Here is a 24,933-nt window from a genome sequence, read left to right on the forward strand (position 1 = left end):
TCGAGAATTGTAAGGTCCCGTGACCTTGGTGGGCACTTGACAGCTCCTCTTCGACTTATCCGTCACCCACGTAGATTTTCATCTAAGTAGAATCTGATATCTCTGTGGTGGTGAGGCGGAGTACAGTCTTGTAGGTAAAAATCTTTTGTTTCCAAACACCTCTTGGATGGCTAATAAAATCAATGTTTGCAGCATATGATACACCTCACCAGTTATGTACCTTCAAAGAAGAATGGGTCAGAGAAACAATACTATGACGGACTGCACCACACATTAACACCATGTGAAGTAACATGTTTGTCCATGTGAACATGAGGATTTTCAGCAGCCCAATACATGCAGCTATGACAGTTTACATTACCATTCAGGTTGAATTGTGCCTCATTAGGCCAGATAACCTTCCCTGCAAACCATCATCTTCGTGAAGCATGCCTTCAGACCACTCGTAGTGCTCCATCCTTCGATTCGGGTTGTCCTCATTCATAGTGTGAAATAATCTTGGAATGTACACTTTCCACTTTGCAGTCTTCAGAATTTATCATGCACTTGATCAGCTTACCCCACTTCCCCATAGATCCTGCTTCATAGATTTTTGAGATGATCTAGAAAAATGTTGCAATACAGCAGTGCTGGAACCTGGAGGTTGATGTTCTTGTTCGGAGGACCTTTCCTTGTGCACATTTTAAACAGTATTGTCTGCTTAAAATTTATACCAAATACAATAAATTGTTGTTTCAGTACATCCTTGCATTGCTCAAACAATAGTTGTATTTCATTCAGTGCTGCATTGTCATCTGCTGGAAACCCACACGACAAGATCTGTTGGGAAAACAGTGGTTTATGCTACCACTCAAAATTGCAGCCATATAACACTTTGTTCCAAAGGTAATAACAATCAGAAAATGTCTACACTTCTCTGGATCCCTCTGTAGTCACTACCTAAATGGGATAGCAACAAAGAGAATGTTTGCATTGCTACCTCATACACAACAATTGATTTACAAACTGTAGTGATATTTTTGTTTCATTTCAAACTTAAGAAAAAGCACTACAGTTGAGGTTTCTATGATTCATAAAAGTCCCAGTTTTTATGGGAGATTTTTTGTAGAAATGGTGTATCTTATATACAGGCCAGTATGGTACCCGTTTCCATCCTGTTTTAAGTCTTAATTCAAAATATTTATCTTTCTTTTTCCAATACCTGATCAGTTTGAGAGAGATATTTAAAACAAAAAATAAGCACTAGCAAGTACGTTAATTTGCTATTGTTAAAAACTTTTTCTCGTGCATGTTCTCTACAATTTTGATATGACACCACCTGCACTCTTATCTTGTTGCCAGTAAAAAGTGAGTAAGTAGGTCATTAAACTCTCTCTCTCTCTCTGTGCCCTCCCCCAGCTGTGTGGTAGTGTCCTCTGTGTTGCTCTATTGTTTCAATTTTTGATGGTCCCGTGCTGTGAAAAGTTGAGGTGAAGTGTTCATTCTTAAATAAATAGTGTGTATCAGCTCTTTTCTCCTAGGATCAGGTTGTCATTGCTGTGTTTATTGATGTAAAATGACACTTTTTTAACAGTTCCTAAAAGGTGCACCACTTCATTGACATTTTTGCTCAGGTGTAGAGCATATTGGCCAGACCAATTTACATGTTTCAGCTTTACACTGTATGGTATCCTCTTTTTTAAAGGCCTATTATCTTTCTTGTGTGTGACTTGTCCAGAGATTGAAAATGTTTTATTTTGTAAGTTACCAATCCAGAACAGGTTTCTGTCAATTTAATTCTTCAGGTTTTTCCAGAAGTTTGCTGAAATTCCTGAGTTGTCCTTTGCACAGTCGGACATCATTGTCTTCCTCGCATATTTCGGTGACATTAGTTGTTGCTTTTACAAAGTGCTACTTGAGACTGACCGTCAGATGGAGCAGGTCTGTAATTTGTTCCCTCTGCCTTCGTGCTTCATCTGCAATCTGCTCTGACAGACACCATCCTCGGGTATCCGTGTTGCGTGATATTCCGAGTGTCATCTACACTCACGGGCACGATTCTTGTGTGTTATGTTTTCAGTCCAAGCTGGTTGGTAAAATTCTGTTTGCGGGCTGTCCCCGTTTGGGGACAAGGATCGGCAGGGCATGAAACCCTAATCTTTCATCTTTCAGTTAACTCAAATGTCGAGTGTCACTTTTTTCATGTACTGCGGTTACAAATATAAGAAAATACAAAATGAAAATTTCTCAACATAGTCATGTTTCTTTTCAGTATGTTTCTCAGATCAGTACACTGCAATGTAAATATTCCATTAAAAGAATATATTTTTGATTGTTTCTTCAGTCAAAGATGCATTGCCTTTTTGACTTAACAATCAATGTCAAATCATTGTCCCTCAAACAATCCTGCAGGGGTTTGACAACGTGAGACCATGGCTTTATGGAGGATCACCTAGAATTAGCTGCCGTCTTTTCTGACATCATTTTAAATCAATGCTATCATCACTGTTTCTTTTGCTTAGGGTTTTGAGTCTAGGAATGATGCAAACAATCAGCAGTTTATTTCTTTGTTATGTGATCTTTTTTCTCCTCCCTAGCCCCCTTTCTTCCTTCATTTGGTAGCCTTGAGCAAATTGAATATTCCTGCTTTTGTTTGTATTTATTAATCTGTTTGTGCCTCTAATTCTTAAAAGACTTCATTATGACACTAATAATCTGAAGCAGCAAATTTGGGGAAAAAGAGCTGCATTCATTTATGCTGTTGTAAAATGGAGGAATTGGTTGTAGTTGGAAAAAAATCTGCCTTTTACAGCTGCTGATTTTTGTCATTTATTTTACATAGCCCACCCATGATCTACAATCAGGTCTTCCTTTTTATGTTGTATTTTTTATAAGAATGTTGAAACATAGATGATTGTTATGCATCTTTGCAGCACCTAAACTTGAATATTGTACTTAAAATGTTATTTGTTGTCTTTTTGAAATTAAATTGTTATGTTTAAGAAGTGAATTAAATAATTGTTACCTGTGACATAATTTTGTAGCAGCTAAACTTAGATGCTGGTCTTCAATATTTTAATTTTTATAGTTTGGGGTATGATTGTTGTAATTAGAAAATGAATGTGTGCTTTGTGCACTATGATGTGACAGTAATTTGGAGTTTATTTTGTACATCATCTGGTGTAAATTATAAGAATTTAAGCAAAAACTTCTGTCTCTCAACAGCTTTCTTAATAACACTATTCCAGTAACTGGATATGCATATTGAAATATCTGTGTTGTATATTAGATTCTATGACCTGTACCAAGGCAATATTTTGCGGTTGCAAATTTTCTTGACTATTATTAAGTGTGTGTGTGTGTGTGTGTGTGTGTGTGTGTGTTGCTTATGCCCTACATACGAGTCCTCCAAGCTACTGATGATCTGACCAATGTACGACATGCCAAAATGCTACGGCTGCATGGGGAGATACAATTAAATCCCACCCCCCCCCCCCCCTCTCTCTCTCGCTCTCTCTCTCTCTCTCTCTCTCTCTCACTCTCTCTCTCTCAAAGATCAGCAGGTTCAGGAATCTAACACAGAAAGAATTTAATCACGGTTTCTTTTTCATCTCTATCATACAGTGTAGTCCAATTTTTTGCTAATACAGAAATAACATTTTGTGATTTATGTAGTGTACTCTTCAAAAGATCTAATGATGTCCTCATTCCTTTCTTATAAACAAAACAAGAAGAAACTGACAATAATTGTCATTAAAATAAAACACAGAACAGTGTCTCCATAGCATCAATGAGCACATCCTTACAAGGTTGTAGCTTATTCCTAGAGTCGTCTTTTGGTAAGCATACTTTCTTAGGATAGTGTACATCTTATCCTGAAGCGTCTGCCAATTCAGTTATTTCAGCATCTCTGTGACACTCTCCCTTGGGTCAAACAAACCTGTGACCATTTGATCTGCCCTTCTCTGCATGCGTTCAATTCCCCATTAATCCATTTTGATACAGGTCCCACACATTTGAGCAACATTCTAGGATGGATCATACAAACGATTTGTAGAATGACTGCATTTCTATGGTATTCTACAAAAAAAAATCTCACTCTTTCGCCTGCCTTACCCCTGAGTAGGCCCATATGACTGTTCATTTCATATCCCTACAAAGTGCTTCACCCAGGTAATTGTACGAATAGACTTAATCCAAGCAAGACACCCTGATACTGTAGTCATACCACACTGCGTTTTCTTCACTTTGCAAAATGCACGATTTTACATGTCTGAACATTTAAAAGAAAGTTTGAAATTATCAAGATCTGACGAATGTTTGTACAATTTCTTTCAGACTGCACTTTATTCTAGATAAATGCACTATTTGTGAAAAGAGTGCTTTACTATTAATATTGTCTGCAAAGTCATTAATGTACATGAACATGAACAGCAATGGTCACAACATACCTCTCTATGACACATCTGAGGTTACTTCTACATCAGATGATGACTCCCCAGCCAAGATAACATGTAAGTCATTCCTACCAAAATATACTCAATTACAGTGACAAATTTCACTCGATACCCCTCACGGTAGCAATTTTGATAATAAGCATCAATCTGGCACTAAGTCAAAAGCTGTTCAGAAATCGAGAAATACTGCCTGCACCTGTCGAGTCAGGAAGACGAAAGTTTGAAGGTCAGGTTGACAAAACAGATTTTTAATACTCTTGGAAAGAACCCTAAAGTTTCTGACATAGTTCAGGGGAATGACAAAGGGATCTTTGACAGGCTGGATTAAATCTAGGCGGCGTCTCAGACCGACCAGAGTTACAACTTTAAAGGCTTCTACGCTGAGCAAATACAACGGGCTGTTGGAGGAAGAATGCAAAGCCAGCTTCTAGTAATGTGCAATTGCTATTCTGCGTGGTCTTTAATGGCCATTATCAAATTTTAAAAAATTAAGAATAACAATAACAGTACACAACAGGAAGGGTACAGCGGACTTTTCCTGATTGTTCCTTACATTACCTTTCCTTGATTTTTTTTTTAATGATAATGTTTCTAAGTCTTTCCTGGTTTCCATTGAAAGCTTTGGATTGTTTCAAAGATTAATTTACACATTTTTTAATATTTTAATGTATTCTAGGACAGGAACTCAAAGAGCACAAGTATAAAAAAACTGCATGTAGGACATTCATGTAAAGCTTCCCATTTTTAACTGCAAGGTAATGGCAGTCTATTTTGTTACAAGAAAATGAATCGGGACTTAGTTCTCCAGAGCTGATACTATTATAAGGAGTTGTGATGGAAGAACATGAGTTCCAAACAATGGATGCCTTGGATCTGTTTGCTGCTGCTTCTTTTTAATCTCTGCTGCTAATCCCATGAGTGAAAGATCTCTACCAATGAAAAAGTAGATTTGAATGACATCAAGTTTCTTCTCTTGTCAATAGTTGTTTCTACTGAAGAGAAATGAGTCTGGTCATCTTTGTCCATTTGCAGTAATTCAAAGGTGTCGTGGCACCTGACATGTATGCTTGAAAATAACAAACGATCAATATTGTAATTAAGAAAAGTATTGACAGCAGTAAGCTGTATTTATCACATCCAAAAAGTTTGTAAAAGCTGTGGACCCTTGTTTTATCATGTCAATCCATTTGTGCCAATGGCTAACAGAGTACCATTCACCATCATGTCAAGTGGCAATAACAGTTTGCTTGCATCATAAATATTGAGTGTCAAAAGTTAATTCCAACAATATGAAATAGGACAGATTGCTACTAACCAGTTAGAGCAGGCAATGGGCAGCAGACAAGCATACTGAAAAAAAAAACTGTCAGATACTATATACTCAAAACACAAAAACAAAAAAAACACTTAGGTACTGAAGGAATTATCCAAATACCAAATAGGGCTGAAATCAGTAAATGTGACATACATGTGAAGACAGAAAAATAATTACAGTTTCAGAAAAAACTGGATGATTTATTCAAGAGAAAGAGCATCACAAATTGGATGAGATGGTCCACCTCTGGCCCTTATACAAGCTTGGCTCTGGCTGATAGAGTTGTTGGATGTCCAACAGAGGGACATCATGCCAAATTCTATTCAAATGTCACGGTAGATAGTCAAAATCCCGAGGTGGTCTAATGGCCCTGCCCATAATGCTCCTTACATTCTCAATTGGGGAGAGATCCAGCAACTTTGCTGGCCAAGCTAGGGTTTGGCAAGCATGAGGACAAGCTGTGTGCGGACAGGCATTATCTTGCTGAAATGTAAGCAATGTATGGCTTGCCAAGAAGGGAAACAAAATAGGATGTACAGCATTGTCAACAGACGACTATGCTGTAGGGGGGGGCATCCATGTCACCCCTACAGCATAGTCGTCTGTTGACCAAAAGGGATCTGTTAGGAAAAGAAATCGCACCCCAGATCATCAGTCCTGGTAGTTGGACCATATGGGATGTGACATTCACGGTGGCATCCCACCGTCTGGGGCGTCTTCAGACACATCTGTGCTGATCATTGGGGCTCAGTTCATAGTGGGATTCATCACTGAAGCCAATTATATTCCAGTCAATGCAATTCCAGACCAGGGACGTGCCTGGGGGCACACCAGATAGCAGTGCGATACCAACCTGGCTGCTGGCTGCCATACAGCCAAACGAGGACTGATGGTCTACTGTGCCATTTCTTTTCATAACAGGACCCCTTTGGTTGTCATCTGTGTCACCATTACAACACAGACATCTGTTGACGATATTATAAACCCCATTTTGTTTCTCTTCATGACAAGCCATCATTTGCTTACATTTCAGCAAGATAATGCCTGCCCACACACAATTCGTCTTCATACTTGCCACACCTTATCTTTGCCAGCAAGGTCACGGGATCTCTCCCCAACTGAGTATGTCTGGGGCATTATGGGCAGGGCCACCCAACCAGCTCATGATTTAGACAATACAATGCGCCACTTGGATAGAATTTGGCTTGATATCCCTCAGTAGGACATCCAACAAATCTATCAATGCCAAGCTTGCTCAAGAGTCAGAGGTGAACCAACTTGCTCAATTTGTGAAGCTCTTTATCTTGAATTAATCAATCAATTTTTCTGACATTGTAATTTTTTTTTTTTTTTTTTTTTTTTTGTCTGTGCACGTACATCACATCTACATATTTCCATCCCACACAGATAATTCTTTCATGCTGCATAATGTTTATTTTTATCTTACGAGTGTAATCTAATGGACAGAGCCCACCTCAGCATAGGGAGTCTCTGCTGGTTGGGAGTGTGGAGGTGGACAGACAGAGAGAAGTGTACTAGGGGGACAGTAACAGTGTGTGAGATTGGAATGGGAGCAGGGGAGGGCATTGAGGTGTGGGGCCACAGGAACGAAACCTAGAAACTTTAGCTGCGGCATATTCTTCACTCCTGTAAACCCCGTTATGTAAACCTTTGCTAGTCTCTCTGTCTCACCTGTCCTTTACCTGCTCCCACCCCAGCCTCACACCACCACACCTGCTTGATGAGGGCTGTCCCATACTTTCTAATATCTAAAAATCTTCCTTCAATGTGCCAGTCTGCCACTCAGTGTCTTCTCTAGGTGGGGAGCAGAAAGCTATCCTATTTCATATTATTGTTATTCCATCCCAGATTTCCCAATGTTTAAAAATTAATTTTACGCTTGCCGTAAAGTATTACACAAACACTAAGTGGTGAGTGAAAATCTCATTCTGGAAACTAAGTGGTTATTTTTTCTGATATTCAAATTATATTTTACTCTCATTTTTGTCCCTTTACCTAATCAACTTTGCAGTGTGACATTTCTGACGAAAGTACGAGTTATTCAGAAAGTAGGTAAAAAGTAGTGAATTCTTCCTTTGAATCACTCTCACTTTGTCTCAGGCGCGAGCAAATGTGTGTACCCGTATATGCATTTAGCTGTATCAAATTATCTTCCCCAACACACAAAAGGGGGGTCATTATTCAATTTATCTTGAAAGTATGTGTGAAACGCACTTTCCACAAAAAGGCTCAGATGTATAACTCTCAAAATATGTGTTTGCACAATAGGTCTGGAATTTTTAAAGACAAGGCGAAGAAACCATTGGATTGTATAATTTTTTTATTAATCACAAAGAACCAACATGATTCAAAGACATCAACAACAGCAATGGACGTTCAAGTAAAAATGGAAATGTCGTGTGGCTAGGGCCTCCCGTCGGGTAGACCGTTCGCCTGGTGCAGGTCTTTCGATTTGACGCCACTTCGGTGACCTGCGCGTCGAGACGTTCAAGTGAATTGTCTGCCTCCAATTCTGATCACAGAGAAACACTCCAATAGGAGAGAGGGCACAACATCCTGCTCCATTTTCAAAAGCTGCAATGTCAAATATTACAAACTGTAACAAAAAAAGGTCATGTGATAATTATTGTTTACATACCGATTACAGTAACAGAGGCATATATGATCTAATAGGAAGGGGGAACAGAAGGGCAGGACATGGGGAACAATGAACAGATGAGATGTGAAACCATGGTAAGTTAATAGTGGCGATAATGCCAGTTAATTACATGTGTGGGAAAAGCAACCACTCTTGCAACTCAGAGCTACTCTTGTTTCTGCAACTGATCTTCCGTTCTTTCACTGTTCCTATTTTTCTCATATTAATAATTCTAGTTATAGAAGGTTTTCTAACTAAAAGCTTATTAGCATTTTGTAATGAAACCGATAAACAATACAGTCTCATTCTCTAATGGAAGAACACAGTACATCGCGTTCGTAAATAACTTGATCCAACAAAACTTTTTATATGAGTATCTGCACATTCATTACATGACATTTAATTTTAAGTATCAATACAAACACTTACATAAAACATTATTTACACTCAAAACCCATTATTCAAAACTGATGTCCATATGTGTAACTGTTTACAGCAGCAATTATTAATATAGTTACTATTGCTAGCTTTAATATGGATTGTTAAAAAGTTTAGAAATGTTAACTAAAAAATGAACTGTAAGCAAAATCTTTTCTGTTAAAAAGTTAATGTTGAAACCACTGGAGAAACATTATAATGTATTATTGTAGTCATCATGTACACTGCAAAAAAAAAAAATTTGCAACACCAAAAAGTAATTAACGTAGAGTAATGAAATTTCAGGAACATATATGTCTAAGTAACTTATTTAAGTGATTAATGTTGCAAGATCACAGGATAATATAAGTGCGAGATACACCATTGCAAATGTGATACACTAATACATTGAAATCCAGTGTAACTGCCCAAATGTAAGCATGCAAACATGCATGCATTGTGCTGGATATGAGTTTGTGGGATGAAGTTCCATGCCTGTTTCACATTGTCATCGAAACAGGGATGGTTAATGCTGTTTTTGGGAGACACTGGAGTTGTTCGATGATGTCCCGTGTGCACTGAATTGGAGCCAGACCTGGTGATCAAACAGGTCAAGGCAACATGTTGACATACTGTAGAGTATACACCCATGCCTCCATCTTTGCTACCCTCCCTGTTTACCTCTACCCTGTTGCTTCATAACCTGGGTTGTGAGTAACTGAATCCACTTTCTCTTCTTCCCCTTCTTTCCCCTCTCTCCTCCCTGATGAAGGAACAAAGTTCCAAAAGCTACGATACGTAAATTTTCTGTTATGTTTTGTGTATCTATTGGCTGTTCTGGCCAGCCCCTCTATCTCTTTGTTAGTATTTGTTTCACGTCTTTATATGAGACTTTCCATCATCACAATAATGTTAGTTTATAATTTATGGACAGCCTAATCCATTATTTCCTGTCAAGGTTTGAAACTTTAGTAAATCATAATTTTTGTCTTGGTAAAATAAAGGTGATTAGATGTTTCCCTCATGCACATGTAAGAGACTGTCAGTTCACATCTACGTTTGTAATCTGCAATCCACCAGGAGGTGCATGGTACAGGGTAAGTCCCATTGTACCAGTTATCAGGGTTTCTTGCTGTTTCATTCATGTATGGAGCGTGGAAGAATGATTGTCTGAATTTGTCTGAATGCCTCTGTGTGAGCAGTAATCATCCTAATCTTATCTTCACGACCCCTGTGAGAGCAATATGTGGGGGGGGGGGGGGGGGGGGGGGGGGGTTGTGGTATATCCCTAGAGTAATCATTTAAAGACAGTTCTTGAAACTTTGCTAATACACTTTCTTGGGATAGTTTACACCTGTCTTCAACAGTCTGCCATTTCAGTTCCTTCAGTATCTCTGTGACACTCTCCCATGGATTAAGCAAACCTGTGACCATGCTGCCTTTCTTTGTATACATTCAATGTCTCCTGCTAGTCTTATCTGGTACAAGTCCCACACACTGTAGCAATAGTCTAGGGCAAGGTCTACAACCTGCTTTACCCACAACTGAACCTATGTGATCATGCCATTTCATATTCCTACAAAGTGTTACACACAGGTATTTGTACGAGTTGGCAGATTCCGACAGTGACTCACCAATATTATGGTCACAGGATACTAAGTTTATACATTTCTAAACATTCAGAGCAAGTTGCCAATCACTGCACTATGTTGAAATCTCATCAAGATCTGACTGAATATTTATGCAGCTTCTCTGAAATAGCACTTCATTACAGATAACTGCATCATCTGCAAAAATCCTGATTTACAGCAAGGTCATTAATGGACAAGAACTGCAAGGGCCCCAACACACTTCCCTGGGGCACACCTGAAGTTACTTCTACATCTGATGATGACTCTCCATCCAAGGTAACATGCTGTGTCCTTCCTATCAAAAAGTCCTCAATCCAGTTATGAATTTCACTTGATACCCCATATGATCGTACTTTTCACAGTCAGTGTAGGTGTGGAACAGAGTCAAATACTGTTAGGAAATCAAAAAACACTATCTACCTGTTGCCTTGATCCAATGCTTTCAGCAAGTTATGTGAGAAAAGTGAGAGTTGGATTTCATATCATCTATGTTTTTGAAAACCATGCTGGTTGATATTGAGAAGGTAGTTCCGTTCGAGATACCTCATTATGTTTGAGCTCAAAATATTTTCTAAGAATCTACAACAAATCGATGTCAAGGCTACTGGATGGTAGTTTTGTCACTCCTACAACCCTTCTTGTAGACGGGTGTGATCTGTAACTTTTTCCAAAAACTGGGTAAGGTTTTTTGGATAGATTACAGTGAGAAGAGAGGATAGCTCAGCCACAAATTCAATATAGAATCTGACTGTGATTCCATCGGGGTCTGGAGCTTTGTTTAATGATTTCAACTGTTTCTCAACACAACTGACACTAATACCTATTTCGTTCATTTTTTCAGTGTACGAGGATTGAATTGGAGCAGTTCTCCTGGGTTTTTATTTGCAAAGGAACATTTGAAAAATCGAGTTCAGAATTTCAGCTTTTACTTTGCTACCCTCAATTTCAGTTCCTGTCTCACTTGCTAGGGACTGGACACTAACTTTTGTGCCACTAACAGCCCTTACATACGACCAGAATTTATTTGGATTTTGTGAAATGTCATTTGACAATATTCTGCTACAGTAGCCATTGAAGGCTTCATGCATTGCTCTCTTGACAGCCAAACATGTTTCATCCAGCGTCTCTCAATCTATAATCCTACACTTTGTTTTACACCTATTATGCAGTAATCTCTGTTCCTTTAGACGTTTTCTTTACAGTGACTGTATACCATGGAGGTTCCATCCCATTATGAACTGTTCTACTAGGAACCTATCTACTCAGTGTGTGGTCAACTGTTCTTTTCAAGTAGAGGAAGAGCACCTCTACATGCTCCTGACCTGTCCTGAAAGTTTCAAGTTCCTCACTGAGATAAGATATTACTAATTTCTACTTAGTTAACTGAACGCATAATAAGAGGATCCTCACGACACAGTAAATAACTGTGCGTCAGTCGGGTGTGGCCAATGTGGAGCCGACAAACGACGACTGAGTCCCTGCGGGTGGCTCGCAGGGATGACCGCCAAACAGTCGTCATCTCCTTGATACGACGGAGTTTGTTTGGCACGGGCAGGTTGCGCCATTCAGTGTCCCAGAATTCGAAAACTTTGCGGCGTAATAGTGCCCGCGAATCAGTCGCCGGGAGGCCAATCTCCAGAGGTGGTTTACTGATGGCCTCTTTCACCAGGCGGTCAACATTCTCATTGCCGGGGATCCCAACATGGCCTGGGGTCCACACAAAGACCACAGAGCGGCCGTTACGTGCAAGAGTATGCAGGGACTCATGGACAGCCATCACCAGACGAGAACGAGGGAAATACTGGTCGAGAGCTCGTAAACTGCTCAGGGAATTGCTACAGATAACAAAGGACTCACCTGAGCAGAAGCGGATATACTCTAGGGCACAAAAGATGGCGACCAGCTCAGCTGTGTAAACGCTGCAGCCATCCAGCAAGGAACGTTGTTCAGAATGGTCCCCTAGAGTAAGCGCATATCCGACACGACCAGCAACCATTGAACCGTCAGTGTATACAATGCCAGAGCCCTGATACGTGGTCAAGATGGAATAAAAACGGCAGCGGAAGGCCTCTGGAGGGACGGAGTCCTTCGGGCCCTGTGCCATGTCGAGCCGAAGGCAAGGGTGAGGAACACACAATGGGGGTGTCCGCAAAGTGGCCCGGAAAGGAGGTGGAACTGTAAAAACCGTAAGCCCAGAGAGAAGCTCTTTGACGCGGACCGCGATCGTACAACCTGACCGGGGCCGACGTTCAGGAAGATGGACGACCGATTGTGGGAACAGGAGACGATAGTTTGGATGACCAGGCAAGCTAAAAACATGGGCAGCATAAGCGGCCAGTAAATGTTGGAGCCTCAATCGCAGTGGAGGTACACCTGCCTCCACAAGTATGCTGTCCACAGGGCTGGTGCGGAATGCTCCTGTCACCTGTCGAACCCCACAGTGGTGAACGGGGTGCAGCAGTTGCAATGCTGAGGGCGACGCTGAGCCATACGCCACACTCCCATAATCAAGTCGGGACAGCACAAGGGCTTTGTAGAGCTGCAGCAGCGTATTACGATTGGCACCCCAAGTTGTGTTGCTGAGGCAGCGAAGGGCATTCAGATGCTGCCAGCACTGACGCTTGAGCTGATGAATATGTCGAAGCCAAGTAAGCCGGGCATCGAACAGCAATCCCAGAAAACGGTAAGTGTCAACAACCTTGAGAATGGCATCCTGAAGATAGAGCTCAGGGTGGGGATGGACAGTTCGGCACCGACAAAAGTGCATAAAAAAAGTCTTTGCAGGATAAAATTGAAACCCATGAGATAGGGCCCATGCCTGCGCCTTGCGTATGGCTCCCTGCAACCCACGTTCTGCAACACTAATGGTGGAGGAGCTGAACAAGATGCAGAAATCGTCAGCATATAACGTGGGTGAGACAGACGACCCAACTGCTGCTGCAAGGCCATTTATGGCCACAAGGAAAAGGGGCACACTCAATACTGAGCCCTGTGGAACGCCATTCTCCTGGATATGAAGTGAACTATGGGATGTCCCAATTAAAACGCGGAATGTCCGAACAGATAAAAAATTCTGAATAAAAATGGGGAGAGAGCCCCGGAGACCCCATCCGTGCAACGTGGCGAGTATATGGTGCCGCCACGTCGTGTCATATGCTCTGGAGAGGTCGAAAAAGAGGGAGACAAGGTGTTGGCGCCTGGAAAAAGCAGTGCGGATTGCAGACTCAAGAAAGACCAAAGTATAGGCGGTGGAACGGCCCTGACGGAAGCCGCTCTGGCACTGAGCCAGAAGACCCCGAGACTCGAGCAGCCAACACAGCCGTCGACTCACCATACGTTCCAGTAGCTTGCACAGAGTATTTATCAAGCTGATGGGTCGATAGCTATCCACAGTAAGCGGGTCCTTACCAGGCTTCAGCACCGGAATGATGGTACTTTCTCGCCACTGCGACGGAAAGACACCATCACCCCATATGCGGTTGAGGACGGCAAGAACACATCGCTGACAGACCGGGGACAGGTGTTTGAGCATCTGATTGTTGATGCCATCTGGCCCAGAGGCCGTATCGGGGCACTGTGCCAGGGCGCTTTGGAGTTCCCACAAACTAAATGGGGCGTTATACGTCTCAGGGTGGCGAGAAGCAAAAGAAAGCCGTTTGCCTTCCTCCTGGCGTTTAAGCGCGCGAATCGCAGGCGGGTAATTCCCCGACGCAGAGGCCCGAACATACTGCTGTGCGAAATGCTTGGCGATTGCATCAGCATCGGTGGATACCGCCCCGTTGATGGTAAGCCCTGGGACACCTGTAGAGTGCTGCACTCCAAAGATGCGCCGAATCTTCATCCACACCTGGGAGGGTGAAGTACGGGAACCAATGGTGGAAACGTACCTCTCCCAGCGCTCCTGTTTCCGACTCTTGATGAGCCGCCGTGCCTGAGCACGGAGACATTTGAAGAAAATGAGGTTCTCCAAAGACGGGTGCCACTTATGTCGCTGAAGAGCCCGCCGACGTTCTTTAATGGATTCAGCGACCTCCGGAGACCACCAAGGCACTGCCTTTCGCCGGGGGCACCCTAACGAACGAGGAATGGTACGTTCTGCAGCGGAAACAATCGCTGCAGTCAGTGTCTCAACCACCACATCGATGGTACTGTGGGGGAGAGATGCAACAGTGGCAGCAGAGGAGAATGTTTCCCAGTTTGCCTTGCTAAATGCCCACCTAGGCAGGCGTTCATGGGATCGACGCTGGGGTAGTGAAAGGAAGATGGGAAAATGGTCACTACCACACAAGTCATCATGCGACGCTGGGGTAGTGAAAGGAAGATGGGAAAATGGTCACTACCACACAAGTCATCATGGACTCTCCAGTGGACCGATGGTAAAAGCCCTGGGCTGCACAACAACAGATCTATGGCCGAGAACGTGCCATGCGCCACACTGAAATGCGTGGCAGCGCCAGTGTTTAAGAGGCAGAGATCAAGTTGGGAGATGAGATTCTCGCCATCTCTGTCTTGGTCAGTAATCTTCGATCCACCCCACAGGGGATTGTGGGCGTTAAAATCCCCAAGGAGAAGAAAAGGCGTGGCAAGTTGGGCGACAAGTGCAGCCAATTCGGTCAGGGAGACTGTACCACCTGGAGGGAGATAGACACTGCAGACGTTTATGTCCTGGGTAGTCCTTACGCGGACAGCCACAGCTTCCAAAGATGTTTGAAGGGGCACAGGAGCACTATATACAGAGGTAAGGACATACACGCAGGCTCCACCTGACACACTATTGTAAGTGCTTCGGTTGCAGTAATAACCCCTGTATCCACGGAGGACAGGGGTCCGCATTGCCGGGAACCAGGTTTCCTGGAGAGCAATGCATAAAGCAGGTGTCAAGCTTACAAGCTGACGCAGCTCAGGTAGATGGCTAAAATAACCGCCACAATTCCACTGGAGGATTGTACAAAGCGTGTCCTGTAGAGGCATTCAGGCACTGAAAAGGCAAATTACTGGGCAGGGTCACATGCTGCCACCGACTGAGTGACGGACATCGCTACGGCCATCGTTTCTGAGGAGACGGCGAGATCCAGGTCATCAGGGGACGCAAAGAGCTCGACCTCATCCTCAGAGGCTGAGCTGACAGGAAGCGTTGGTGCGGGAACCACTGGGTCCTTATCCTTCTTGGAGAGCTTCCTCTTCTCTCTCTTGTCTTTCGGAGGAGGGTTGGCATGCTGGGAGGCCTTTCCTGACGCATTATCAGGAACAGAGGAAGAGCGTGAAGCCCTTCGACCAGCAGCTGGTGGCTTCTTCAGCCACTGGCTAGTGTCTTGTGAGACACTGGGGAAGTCCTTGGAAGGGACTCCCCCAAGGGATCCCTTCCGAACAAGTGAGGCCAGAGGAGGCTGTTGCGTCTCCGGCTGAGCAGCCGGAGAGAGCTGTCGCTTCCCCGGCTGAGGAGCCAGAGAGGGCTGTCGCCGCTCCGGCTGAGAGGTGGGGACCGACGTCCTCGGTTGCTTGGGGCGCACTGCTCCCGAACTGTGTGTTTTGGGAGCAGTGGAAGAGAGAGTGGCCCCCACCGGTGGTGGGGCAGGCGAAACATGACTGTTCGGTGGGCCAACTGTCAAAGGAGTCTTTGCAGGAACTGGTGGCTGCAGTGTTACAGCAGCATAACTCCTCAACATAGGTGTGGGGTTGAGCCATTCTAATTTCTTCCTCGCCTCTTGGTAAGTTAAACGGTCCAGGGTCTTAATTACTTGTATCTTCCGCTCTCGTTGGTAGACTGCACAATCTGGCGAGCAGGGAGAATGATGCTCCCCACAGTTAACGCAGGTGGGAGGTGGAGCACACGGAGCATTTGGATGCGAAGGTCGTCCACAATCGCGACATGTGGGGCTGGCAGTGCATCTGGAGGACACGTGCCCGAATTTCCAGCACTGGAAGCATCGCATAGGGGGTGGGACATAGGGCTTGAAATCGCACCGGTAGATCATGACCTTGACCTTCTCAGGCAAGCAGTTGCCCTCAAAGGCCAGGATGAAAGCACCGGAAGCGATCCTATTATCCTTGGGTCCCCTAAAGACACGACGAACGAAGTGTGCACCTCGTCGTGCCAGGTTCTCCTGTAGCTCGTCATCAGACGGTAGCAGAAGATCTTTATGAAAGATAATCCCCTGGACCAAATTTAGTGACTTATGGGGAGTGACGTTAACAGGTATGTCACCAAGCTTCTCACAGGCGAGCAACGCCCTTGACTGTGCAGAGGAAGGTGCTTGTATCAAAATGGCCCCGCTCCGCATTTTGGAAAGAGGGGCCACTTCCCCGAACTTATATTCAAGATGGGTCACAAAGAACAGAGGCTTAGTCCCCAAAAATGAATCCCCATCAGTTCTGCTGCACACAAGATATCGCGGTGAATATGGCTCCTGTCTGTCCGCAGCCCTGCGTCCCTCCCAGGGCGTGGCTAGGGAAGGGGACAATTTGGGGTTATATGCCACAGCGTTAAAGTCTACTTTATTGCGCTTAGAGACGTTGGTGGTCGTGCGACCGCCGGATTGAGATTGTACCCATTTCATTGCGGGGTATCCGCCCCGATGCCACCCACTCCGACCAGGGGCTCTCCCCACGGGTGGCACCCAGCCACAGCAAAGGCCACCTAGCAGGATGGCCGTTGCCGGGAGTCCTGATGCCCCGGAGAGACGGGCATCTACTCCTAGGCTTACGTGGGGAGGCGGCAGTTCAGGCATCGGCAGTACGATCCCTGTGTTGTCAGGGGGCTACAACCTAGAGGGTACATGACGACCCCACCACAACGGGCTGGCTACCGTGCTGGATTTTGGGTGCCATGGGTAGTCCATAGTGATCGTGGGTGCAGATGATGATGCACTAAGGGCGTAACTTACACAATCCATCAGGTGTGTATGCCCAAAATGAGGGATGGAGGGTGCAGTTACGACACCCAGACGATAAAGAGTGCCAAGGTCTTAGGGCACAGAGGACTGATGGTGCACCACGTAAGGGGTCCTTCCCCAAAAGGCTCTTACTTCTGTTGAATTTGGAAAAATGGAGGTCAAACCCTAATGGGGACCATCACATTAAAGGCCGAAACAGTTGAGACTCCTATTAGTCGCCTCTTACGACAGGCAGGAATACCGCGGGCCTATTCTAACCCCCGAACCCGCAGGGGGGAAATGGACACAGGCAGACAGTGTTTGTTGGTAATGAGGATCACCCTGTGGCTAAACTTGCCTTGGTGCACGGCCAGCACATCTTGGCACAGTGTTACACCGTCCGGGTTATCTGGATACTTCCCACTAACACCAACCTGTCAGAACTCCGGAGATGGGAACTTGCCCTTCAGTATATCCTCTCTTCTCGTTATCCGCCAGGCCTCAACCTCCACTAATTTCAAGTTGCCGCCACTCGTACCTCACCTGTCTTTCAACATCATTTTTGCCTCTGTACTTCTGCCTTGACTGACATCTCTGCCGAATCTCTTTGCCTTTACAAATGTCTGCTTGTGTCTGTGTATGTGTGGTTGGATATGGGTGTGTGTGCAAGTGTATACCTGTTCTTTTTTCCCCCTAAGGTAAGTCTTTCCGCTCCGGGGATTGGAATGACTCCTTACCCTCTCCCTTAAAACGCACATCCTTTCGTGTGTGTGTGTGTGTGTGTGTGTGTGTGTGTGTGTGTGTGTGTATATATATATATATATATATATATATATATATATATATATATATATATATATATAAAATCGTTTATTTATTGTTGATGTGCCCTATTCTTGTATACACATAATATACAGAGAAGAATTGCATTTTATGTTCTTTATATCTGCTTTTTTCATATTCTATTCGAATTTTACGATTCCAACAGGACAAAAACATGCCACGTGAACTTACATTTGAAGAAATTCTAGCAGAACTAGAGAACCATCAAGAGAGTGACGATGAAGATGATATACAGAATTGGCAATTATTCCACCCAATGCAGATGTAATAACAGATGAAGAAGACACTGACGAAAATGTACTGTTGTACAAGATGACGCCGGTACTTTAGAGCTCACAACCAGCTGAGATGAAGTTAATGCTACAGTTGTACATCCAGAAGCCAAAAGAAGGAAAGCGTTGGGAGGTGGAGGAGAAAGTGGTATGTTATCTACAAAAAAATATATATGTAAGTGGTATAAATGTCAACCAACGTACACAAACAATAGTGAACCAGGGAAGAGCAACAAACATTATGATGCGGAATGTCTAGCAAATAACACAGTGCCCCAGGTGTTTGAGGATTTCTTTTTCTAAGAAACTAATGGATACTATTATTGAACAAAGCGAAATTTATGCTTGCCAACATAACAGAATAAATTTTCTGCTAACCAAAGAAGAACTAAAATTATTTATTGGCGTACTACTTCTGAGTGGTTATCATAAGCTTCCCCACAAGAATAAGTACTGGGAACAGGCTCCTGACGTCGGTGTTCCTTTAGTCTTCAACTCCGTGTCAAGAAATAGGTTTTGGGAAATAAAGAGATTCATTCATCTCAATGACAACTCCAAAATAGACAGAAACGACAAGATGTACAAACTGAGGTTATAATTTGAAATGCTGAAATAGGAATTTGGTAAATTTGGCGTATTTCATTCAGAACTCTCAACTGATGAAATAATGGTACATTATTATGGCAAACATTCAGCTAAAATGTTTCTGAGGGAAAAGCCTATCAAATTTGGATATAAAATTTGGTGTCTTACAAGTTCCAATGGCTTTCTTTATAATTTTTCACCATACTGTAGCAAGACTGACAACAAACAGGAGCCTTTAGGTGCAAGGGTAATAAATGAACTAAAAACCATTATTCCAGAATCAGAGTATCCGAATTATAAGCTTTTCTTTGACAACTTTTTCACCAGTGTTGACACACTGATCACACTCGGAAAGAGTAAAATGAAAGCTGCAGGAACAATAACAGAGATCCGAACTAATGCATGTCCTTTGATTGACTCGAAAAGAATGGCAAAAGGAAGGAACGAGGATTCTATGACTACATATTTGACAAAGAGAATGAAGTTCTGGTTGTGAAATGGAGTGACAACAAACCAGTATGTGTAGTGACAAATAACAGTACTATTATTCCTTGAGTTCTACTAAAATATATTCACGGGCAAAAAAAAGGAAATATCTGTTACACTGCCACATATCATTGAAGAATACAATGCCCACATGGGTGCCATATATCTACTGGACAAGCAGATATCACTTTATAGGACGAGGATAAGGTCAAAGAAATGGTGGTGGCCATTATTCACACAGATGATATATATCTGCATAGTAAACACATGGCGTGCATACCAAATTGCTAACTCTAATGAGAAGCTCTTACTTTTGGATGTCCGACAGAGAATAGTGATGTTTTTTCTATCAAAGGAAAAAGGATCAGTACCAAAACAAAGAGGAGCACAAGGAAGCAAATTGATGGGAGGATGGGTGAGCACAGATGTACGACTAGATCCAGGAAATCATTTCTTTGTGCCAAGTAAAACACAGAAGAAATGTGCTTACTGCAAGAAAAAAACAACAAAAATTTGTGATAGGTGCAATGTTGGTGGACATGACAAGTGTTTTGCTTCATTTCATACTGAATATTGTAATGTAATTAACTGTCAGAGATAAAGTTTATCTCATGCGAAAAGTACGATGCCCACAGTAGAGAGTTAAGGTAACTTCATTATGTTGCCATACAATGTGTTTAATTTATTTATTTATGAATATTTTCTTTTATGATAAATAATGGATTTGTTTGAGATGATAAATGTGGTATATTTATAGGTATTTATTTATATGTGTCTTTGGAGTGTATTAAGGTCAGAAGACCAAAGAATCTGGAATGCAGGAATGTCTGCAACTTCCGGGCACATGTTGGCTTGCACGCCACTTCTTTGTCGGTATTGGAGGGAGATGGACGTGTTTAAGTGACCAGTACAGTATAATGCATTTTTAGGGTATCAATGTTCGAAGAGAATATATTGTAGTTACTAAACAAAGAGTACGAATAAATATTATTTTTAGCCGAAAGTAATTCGAACCCGGTAGTGTTTATTTCAAACAAGAAGAAAACCCAGGCCAGGCTTGTTAGAGTAATGTTTTGCAGACAAAACCCCTAGACAAACGAGATCTGCAGTGTGTAATCTATCGGCAGCTACTAATAAATAAGCCTTGCTGAAATTGTGCTGGAACTACTTGTATTATTATCAATTACAAACACGTTGTGCGAAAGTGGTCCTACCACAATATACCGCGTAAGATTCCACATCATTCAGTTATCAAGAAACGAGATAGGTAACAACCAGTACAATATGGTGGCGTCGTCCGGGATTATTGAAAATGTTACCGAAATGAACTACCACCGAGATTGCGAAGAAAACGACAGAATTCGTACATCCTGGCTGAAAATGTTAAAGGAAGTCAAATGCTGATACCTTCAAGACAAAGGAAGTCGAATGCTGATACCTTCAAGACAACGGGATGCAGTTACTGGAGCAAAAATAACGGCGCAATAAGTCACGAAAGAAGAAAAAAGTGTAAAGTGTTGTGCAACCAAAAAAGCAATATTCAGATAAGTGTAGTGTTTCAGTGTTGTGAATTCCATCACGCACCAATGAACAAAGAAGACCTTATAAGAAAATAAGTAAACTGTGAGTAAAATAGTTTAGTTTCCTTTAGAAAAGATAAATTTGTTGTGTTTTGTTTATTCCTGTGTAAAAAGATGACTATTGTAAAAGAGGAAGGTATTGACGACGGTGTCGCCAACGCTAGTACAGATGTGAATTTATCATACGAAAGTGAATGCAACAGTAATAGTCCGAATCCTGTAGACAAAGTTGAAACTCATACGGAAAGACAGAATGAAGTTAAAGACATGCTATCAAAAATAATGAATTATATGGAGGGAAAATTTAAGGCAATTGATGACACTAACAGACAAAACGGACAGTGGTTAGGAAATATTAAAGACAGACTCGATGCTAATGAGATTCGTTTGGATCAAATGGAGCAAAACAATGCTGCTCAGTTAGACCAGACTCTCAAGCTCATGAGTGATAAATTTGAAAAACAATTCAAAGAATATGAAAAGAAAAATGACAATCACTTTCAAAAAGTAGAAGCAAAAATTTCCAGTTTGAGTCGTAATATGGTTAAGATCACGGGTAAGGTCAATTATGTCGGGAGAAAAGTTAAAAATGTAGATGCAAAAGTAAAAAATCTGAAAACTGAAGCAAGTACAGGTAGAGAGAAAATCCATAATGCGTTTAAAGTTGTGCATTCAGATATCAAACATGTAGAAGAAACAGTATCTGAGCGTATTTCTCTTGTAGACGATAAAATTGTTAAAGTAGAAAGCAAATTTGAACAAAAGATAGGAATTATTACTGAAAAAATAGATGTAAATAATCAGATAAACAAAAATGAAGTCAAGAGTTTAGAAAGTAGTATTAATGACATCACTAAGAAACTTGCAAGTGTTAGTAGCAATATGGTCAGCAATAGTTTGCCGAACAATATTGGCACTTTGTGGTACAATATTCCAGTACAAAACTTTTCAGATGAGAGCAGTATGCATCCGGTAGATTTCCCGCAGCATTGCAAGGATATCTTTTTTCCAAATATGAATGATAATTTGAAAATTAAATTTGTGAAAAGATTTCTAGAAGGTGAAGCATTGTCATGGACTAATCATTATTGTACTGAGGGAATGTCTTTTGCAGAGTTCGAGGAGAGGTTCTTAAGTAAATTCTGGTCAGAGACAGAACAGGCAAGAATAAAAAGCGAATTCTTGAATGGACCTGTTTATAAACATGAATTTCGTAGCATGAAGCAATTTTGCAGAAATCAGTTAAGGAAACTCACTCGCCTAAGCAAACCTTTTGATGAACTCACTCAAATTGATGCACTCAAAAGGAGGCTACCATGCGAACTACAGTGGGAGTTAGCTTATGGTCCAGATGACACAATAGATCAGTTTTTGAAATATGTTGACAAACTAGACAGAATTATTGAGAAAACGGGTAAACCACCACACCATAGTCAAAACCATTTTCAAAGGACAGGGCATACAAATTGGGGAAACACACAACATGATAAAAAGGAAACACACAATTTTGGAAGTAGTGATTCTCATCAGAGAAATCACCAGTACAACTTCAAGGGATCACAAGGACACAATTTCCATTACAAAGGTCAGTATGGAAATAATCATAACCAATCTGGTAACAGACACTTTGGAAATAAACCAAAGGAGTGGAATAGTCATAATGGTATGGGGAGAACTGAACAGGAGTTAAAAAACTGAATGAGGCTCCATTGGCGGTCCGCAAGGTAGGAGCTACTTATACACAAATGGAAAGGGCCAACCCAAACTGTCTAACTAAACAGAAAGATACCTGTGACATAATGAGTAATTATTTCAAAGAGGAGTGTTATCCCATTAATGTAGTATCTGTTACAAATAATATATGACATACAAATAAACCAGAAACAAAAGGTAAGTTATTTAAAGACACTGATTGCTTAGAAAACTGTGAAGACTTAAACTTAGATTCATTCTATGAGTGGGCTGAGAGGAGCACCTTGCTGGAAAATAGTTGTTCAAATGATCAAAGTGTATTAGGAATTAGAGAACTTATGGAAGAGTCTGGTGGGCTAGGAATGAAAAGAGCACCTAGTAAGGATGATTTAAATGTGTATCTGCATACTGAAGGTAAGAGTGCAGAGGATAAAGATGATAATTTTTGTGATGTTGATTGGGAAGAAAAGGAAATTGAGGATAGTAGTGAAGATAGATGTTTTATTGGTGTAAGTGAGGAGTTGGAAGCTTTAGGGATTACTAATATAAAAGAGGATAGTAATGAAATTAGCGAGGTACACATGAACACAGTTGACAATTTCAATGATAAGGATGCCAGAATTTCAGCCAATGAGTTATTTGATCTTAATACATGGAAGAAAAATGAGAAGGAATTGACAGCAGGTAATCTTAACAGCATTAGGGGAGTAGATGATGAAATGTCAGATAGTGAGCAATTTTTGTTTAACTTATGGGTTAACAGTAGTGCCATTAAGGATGATGAAAATTTCAGAAAGGTAACACTTGATATATGTGAAACTTTGTATCCAGACTGGTGGCATAGAATTAAGTATCACATTGCACAAATGTTAAGACAGAAATATAAAGGAGAGACACACAATAGCACAAATGAATGTAGTTGACTTAATGAAATATTCAGAAATAGTAATCAGGCCAAAGAAAATGCAATTAGGGTAATAACAGCATATAACTCTGGTAGTAATGATACAGGTAAGGATACTGGAAAGGGATATGGATTCAGTGAAATTGAAGATGACTTATTACATGAGAATATTAACAAAAAATTTGACTTTGATGTAAGCAGTCCGTTTATTGATGTGCAGATAGGATCATGGAAAGGAAAGTGTTTAGTAGACACAGGAAGTCAAGTATCTGGGATATCAGAATCATTAAGTAAAAAACTGAAAACTAATAAGGATTATGTCGAGTTACCTGTGGTAGGAATTAAAATAAGAGGTGCTACCGGGAAGCACAGTAAATCAATAAGGAGTCAGGCTTTTATTACTTTTGAAATTGAAGGAGTATCATGGTCACATGGGTGTCTCGTCATTCCTGATCTCACAGAGGATTTTATCCTAGGCATGTCTTGGATAACAAAAGTAAGTGCAGCATTTGATTGGGCAGGGCAGAAATTAATGATGACTCTACCAAGTGGTGAAGTCATCACTACGAAACTTCTTCAATCAAATGTGTTTTGTATGAATAAGACTGTGAACAGTATTGAATTTACAAAAGAAGGTGAGTACATTGAAAGCCATGTCACAGATTTCGATACAGATGAGATAGAGTTTGAAAAGTTAGTAAATGAAAAAGTAGTCGAGGCTAGAGAACTAACTGAGAACCAAAACCAAGATTTGAAATTATTTTTGTGGGAATATAGTGATGTATTTAGCAATATACCAGGTAAAGTAATTGGATACCAATGTACTTTACAGTTGAAGCCACATGAACCTTTCTTTACAAAACCATACAGTATTCCAATCTCGAAAAGGGTAGCAGTAGAGAAAGAATTGCGAAAGATGGAAGTGTGTGAAATCATTGAGAGGAGTATAAGCCCTTATAATAATCCCTTAGTCACTGTAAATAAACCTAATGGACAAGTCAGATTAGTACTAGATTCCAGACAGTTAAACAAATGTTTATACAGAGAAACTGACCACCCAGAGAACATCGATGAGTTGTTATATAAATTTAAAAATATCCAAATTATGTCAAGCCTTGACCTAACTTCAGGTTTTCATCAAGTACCTCTTGCAATTAGTTCTAGAAAGTACACTGCTTTCTTATACAATGGGAGATGTTACCAGTATTGTGTAGTGCCTTTCGGATTAAACTCATCAGTCG

The 24,933-nt window shown here is 41.6% G+C and overlaps 2 protein-coding genes across 2 annotated transcripts in view; both read right to left on the reverse strand.

The window, feature by feature from the left end:
- LOC126440373 (molybdenum cofactor biosynthesis protein 1-like) overlaps positions 1-5,352 on the reverse strand; it is a 77,337-nt gene extending 71,985 nt beyond the window's left edge. Inside the window, exon 1 of the mRNA XM_050090661.1 lies at positions 5,254-5,352. Within this exon, the coding sequence (XP_049946618.1) occupies positions 5,254-5,352 (99 nt within the window). The remainder of the gene's footprint in view (positions 1-5,253) is intronic.
- Positions 5,353-8,074: 2,722 nt separating this feature from the next.
- Positions 8,075-24,933, reverse strand: part of LOC126440375 (sex-regulated protein janus-A-like) — a 47,980-nt gene continuing 31,121 nt past the window's right edge. Inside the window, exon 6 of the mRNA XM_050090662.1 lies at positions 8,075-8,368. Within this exon, the coding sequence (XP_049946619.1) occupies positions 8,129-8,368 (240 nt within the window). The 3' untranslated portion in view covers positions 8,075-8,128. The remainder of the gene's footprint in view (positions 8,369-24,933) is intronic.

Source organism: Schistocerca serialis, unplaced genomic scaffold, assembly GCF_023864345.2.
Source record: "Schistocerca serialis cubense isolate TAMUIC-IGC-003099 unplaced genomic scaffold, iqSchSeri2.2 HiC_scaffold_1362, whole genome shotgun sequence".
Lineage (NCBI taxonomy): Eukaryota > Metazoa > Arthropoda > Insecta > Orthoptera > Acrididae > Schistocerca > Schistocerca serialis.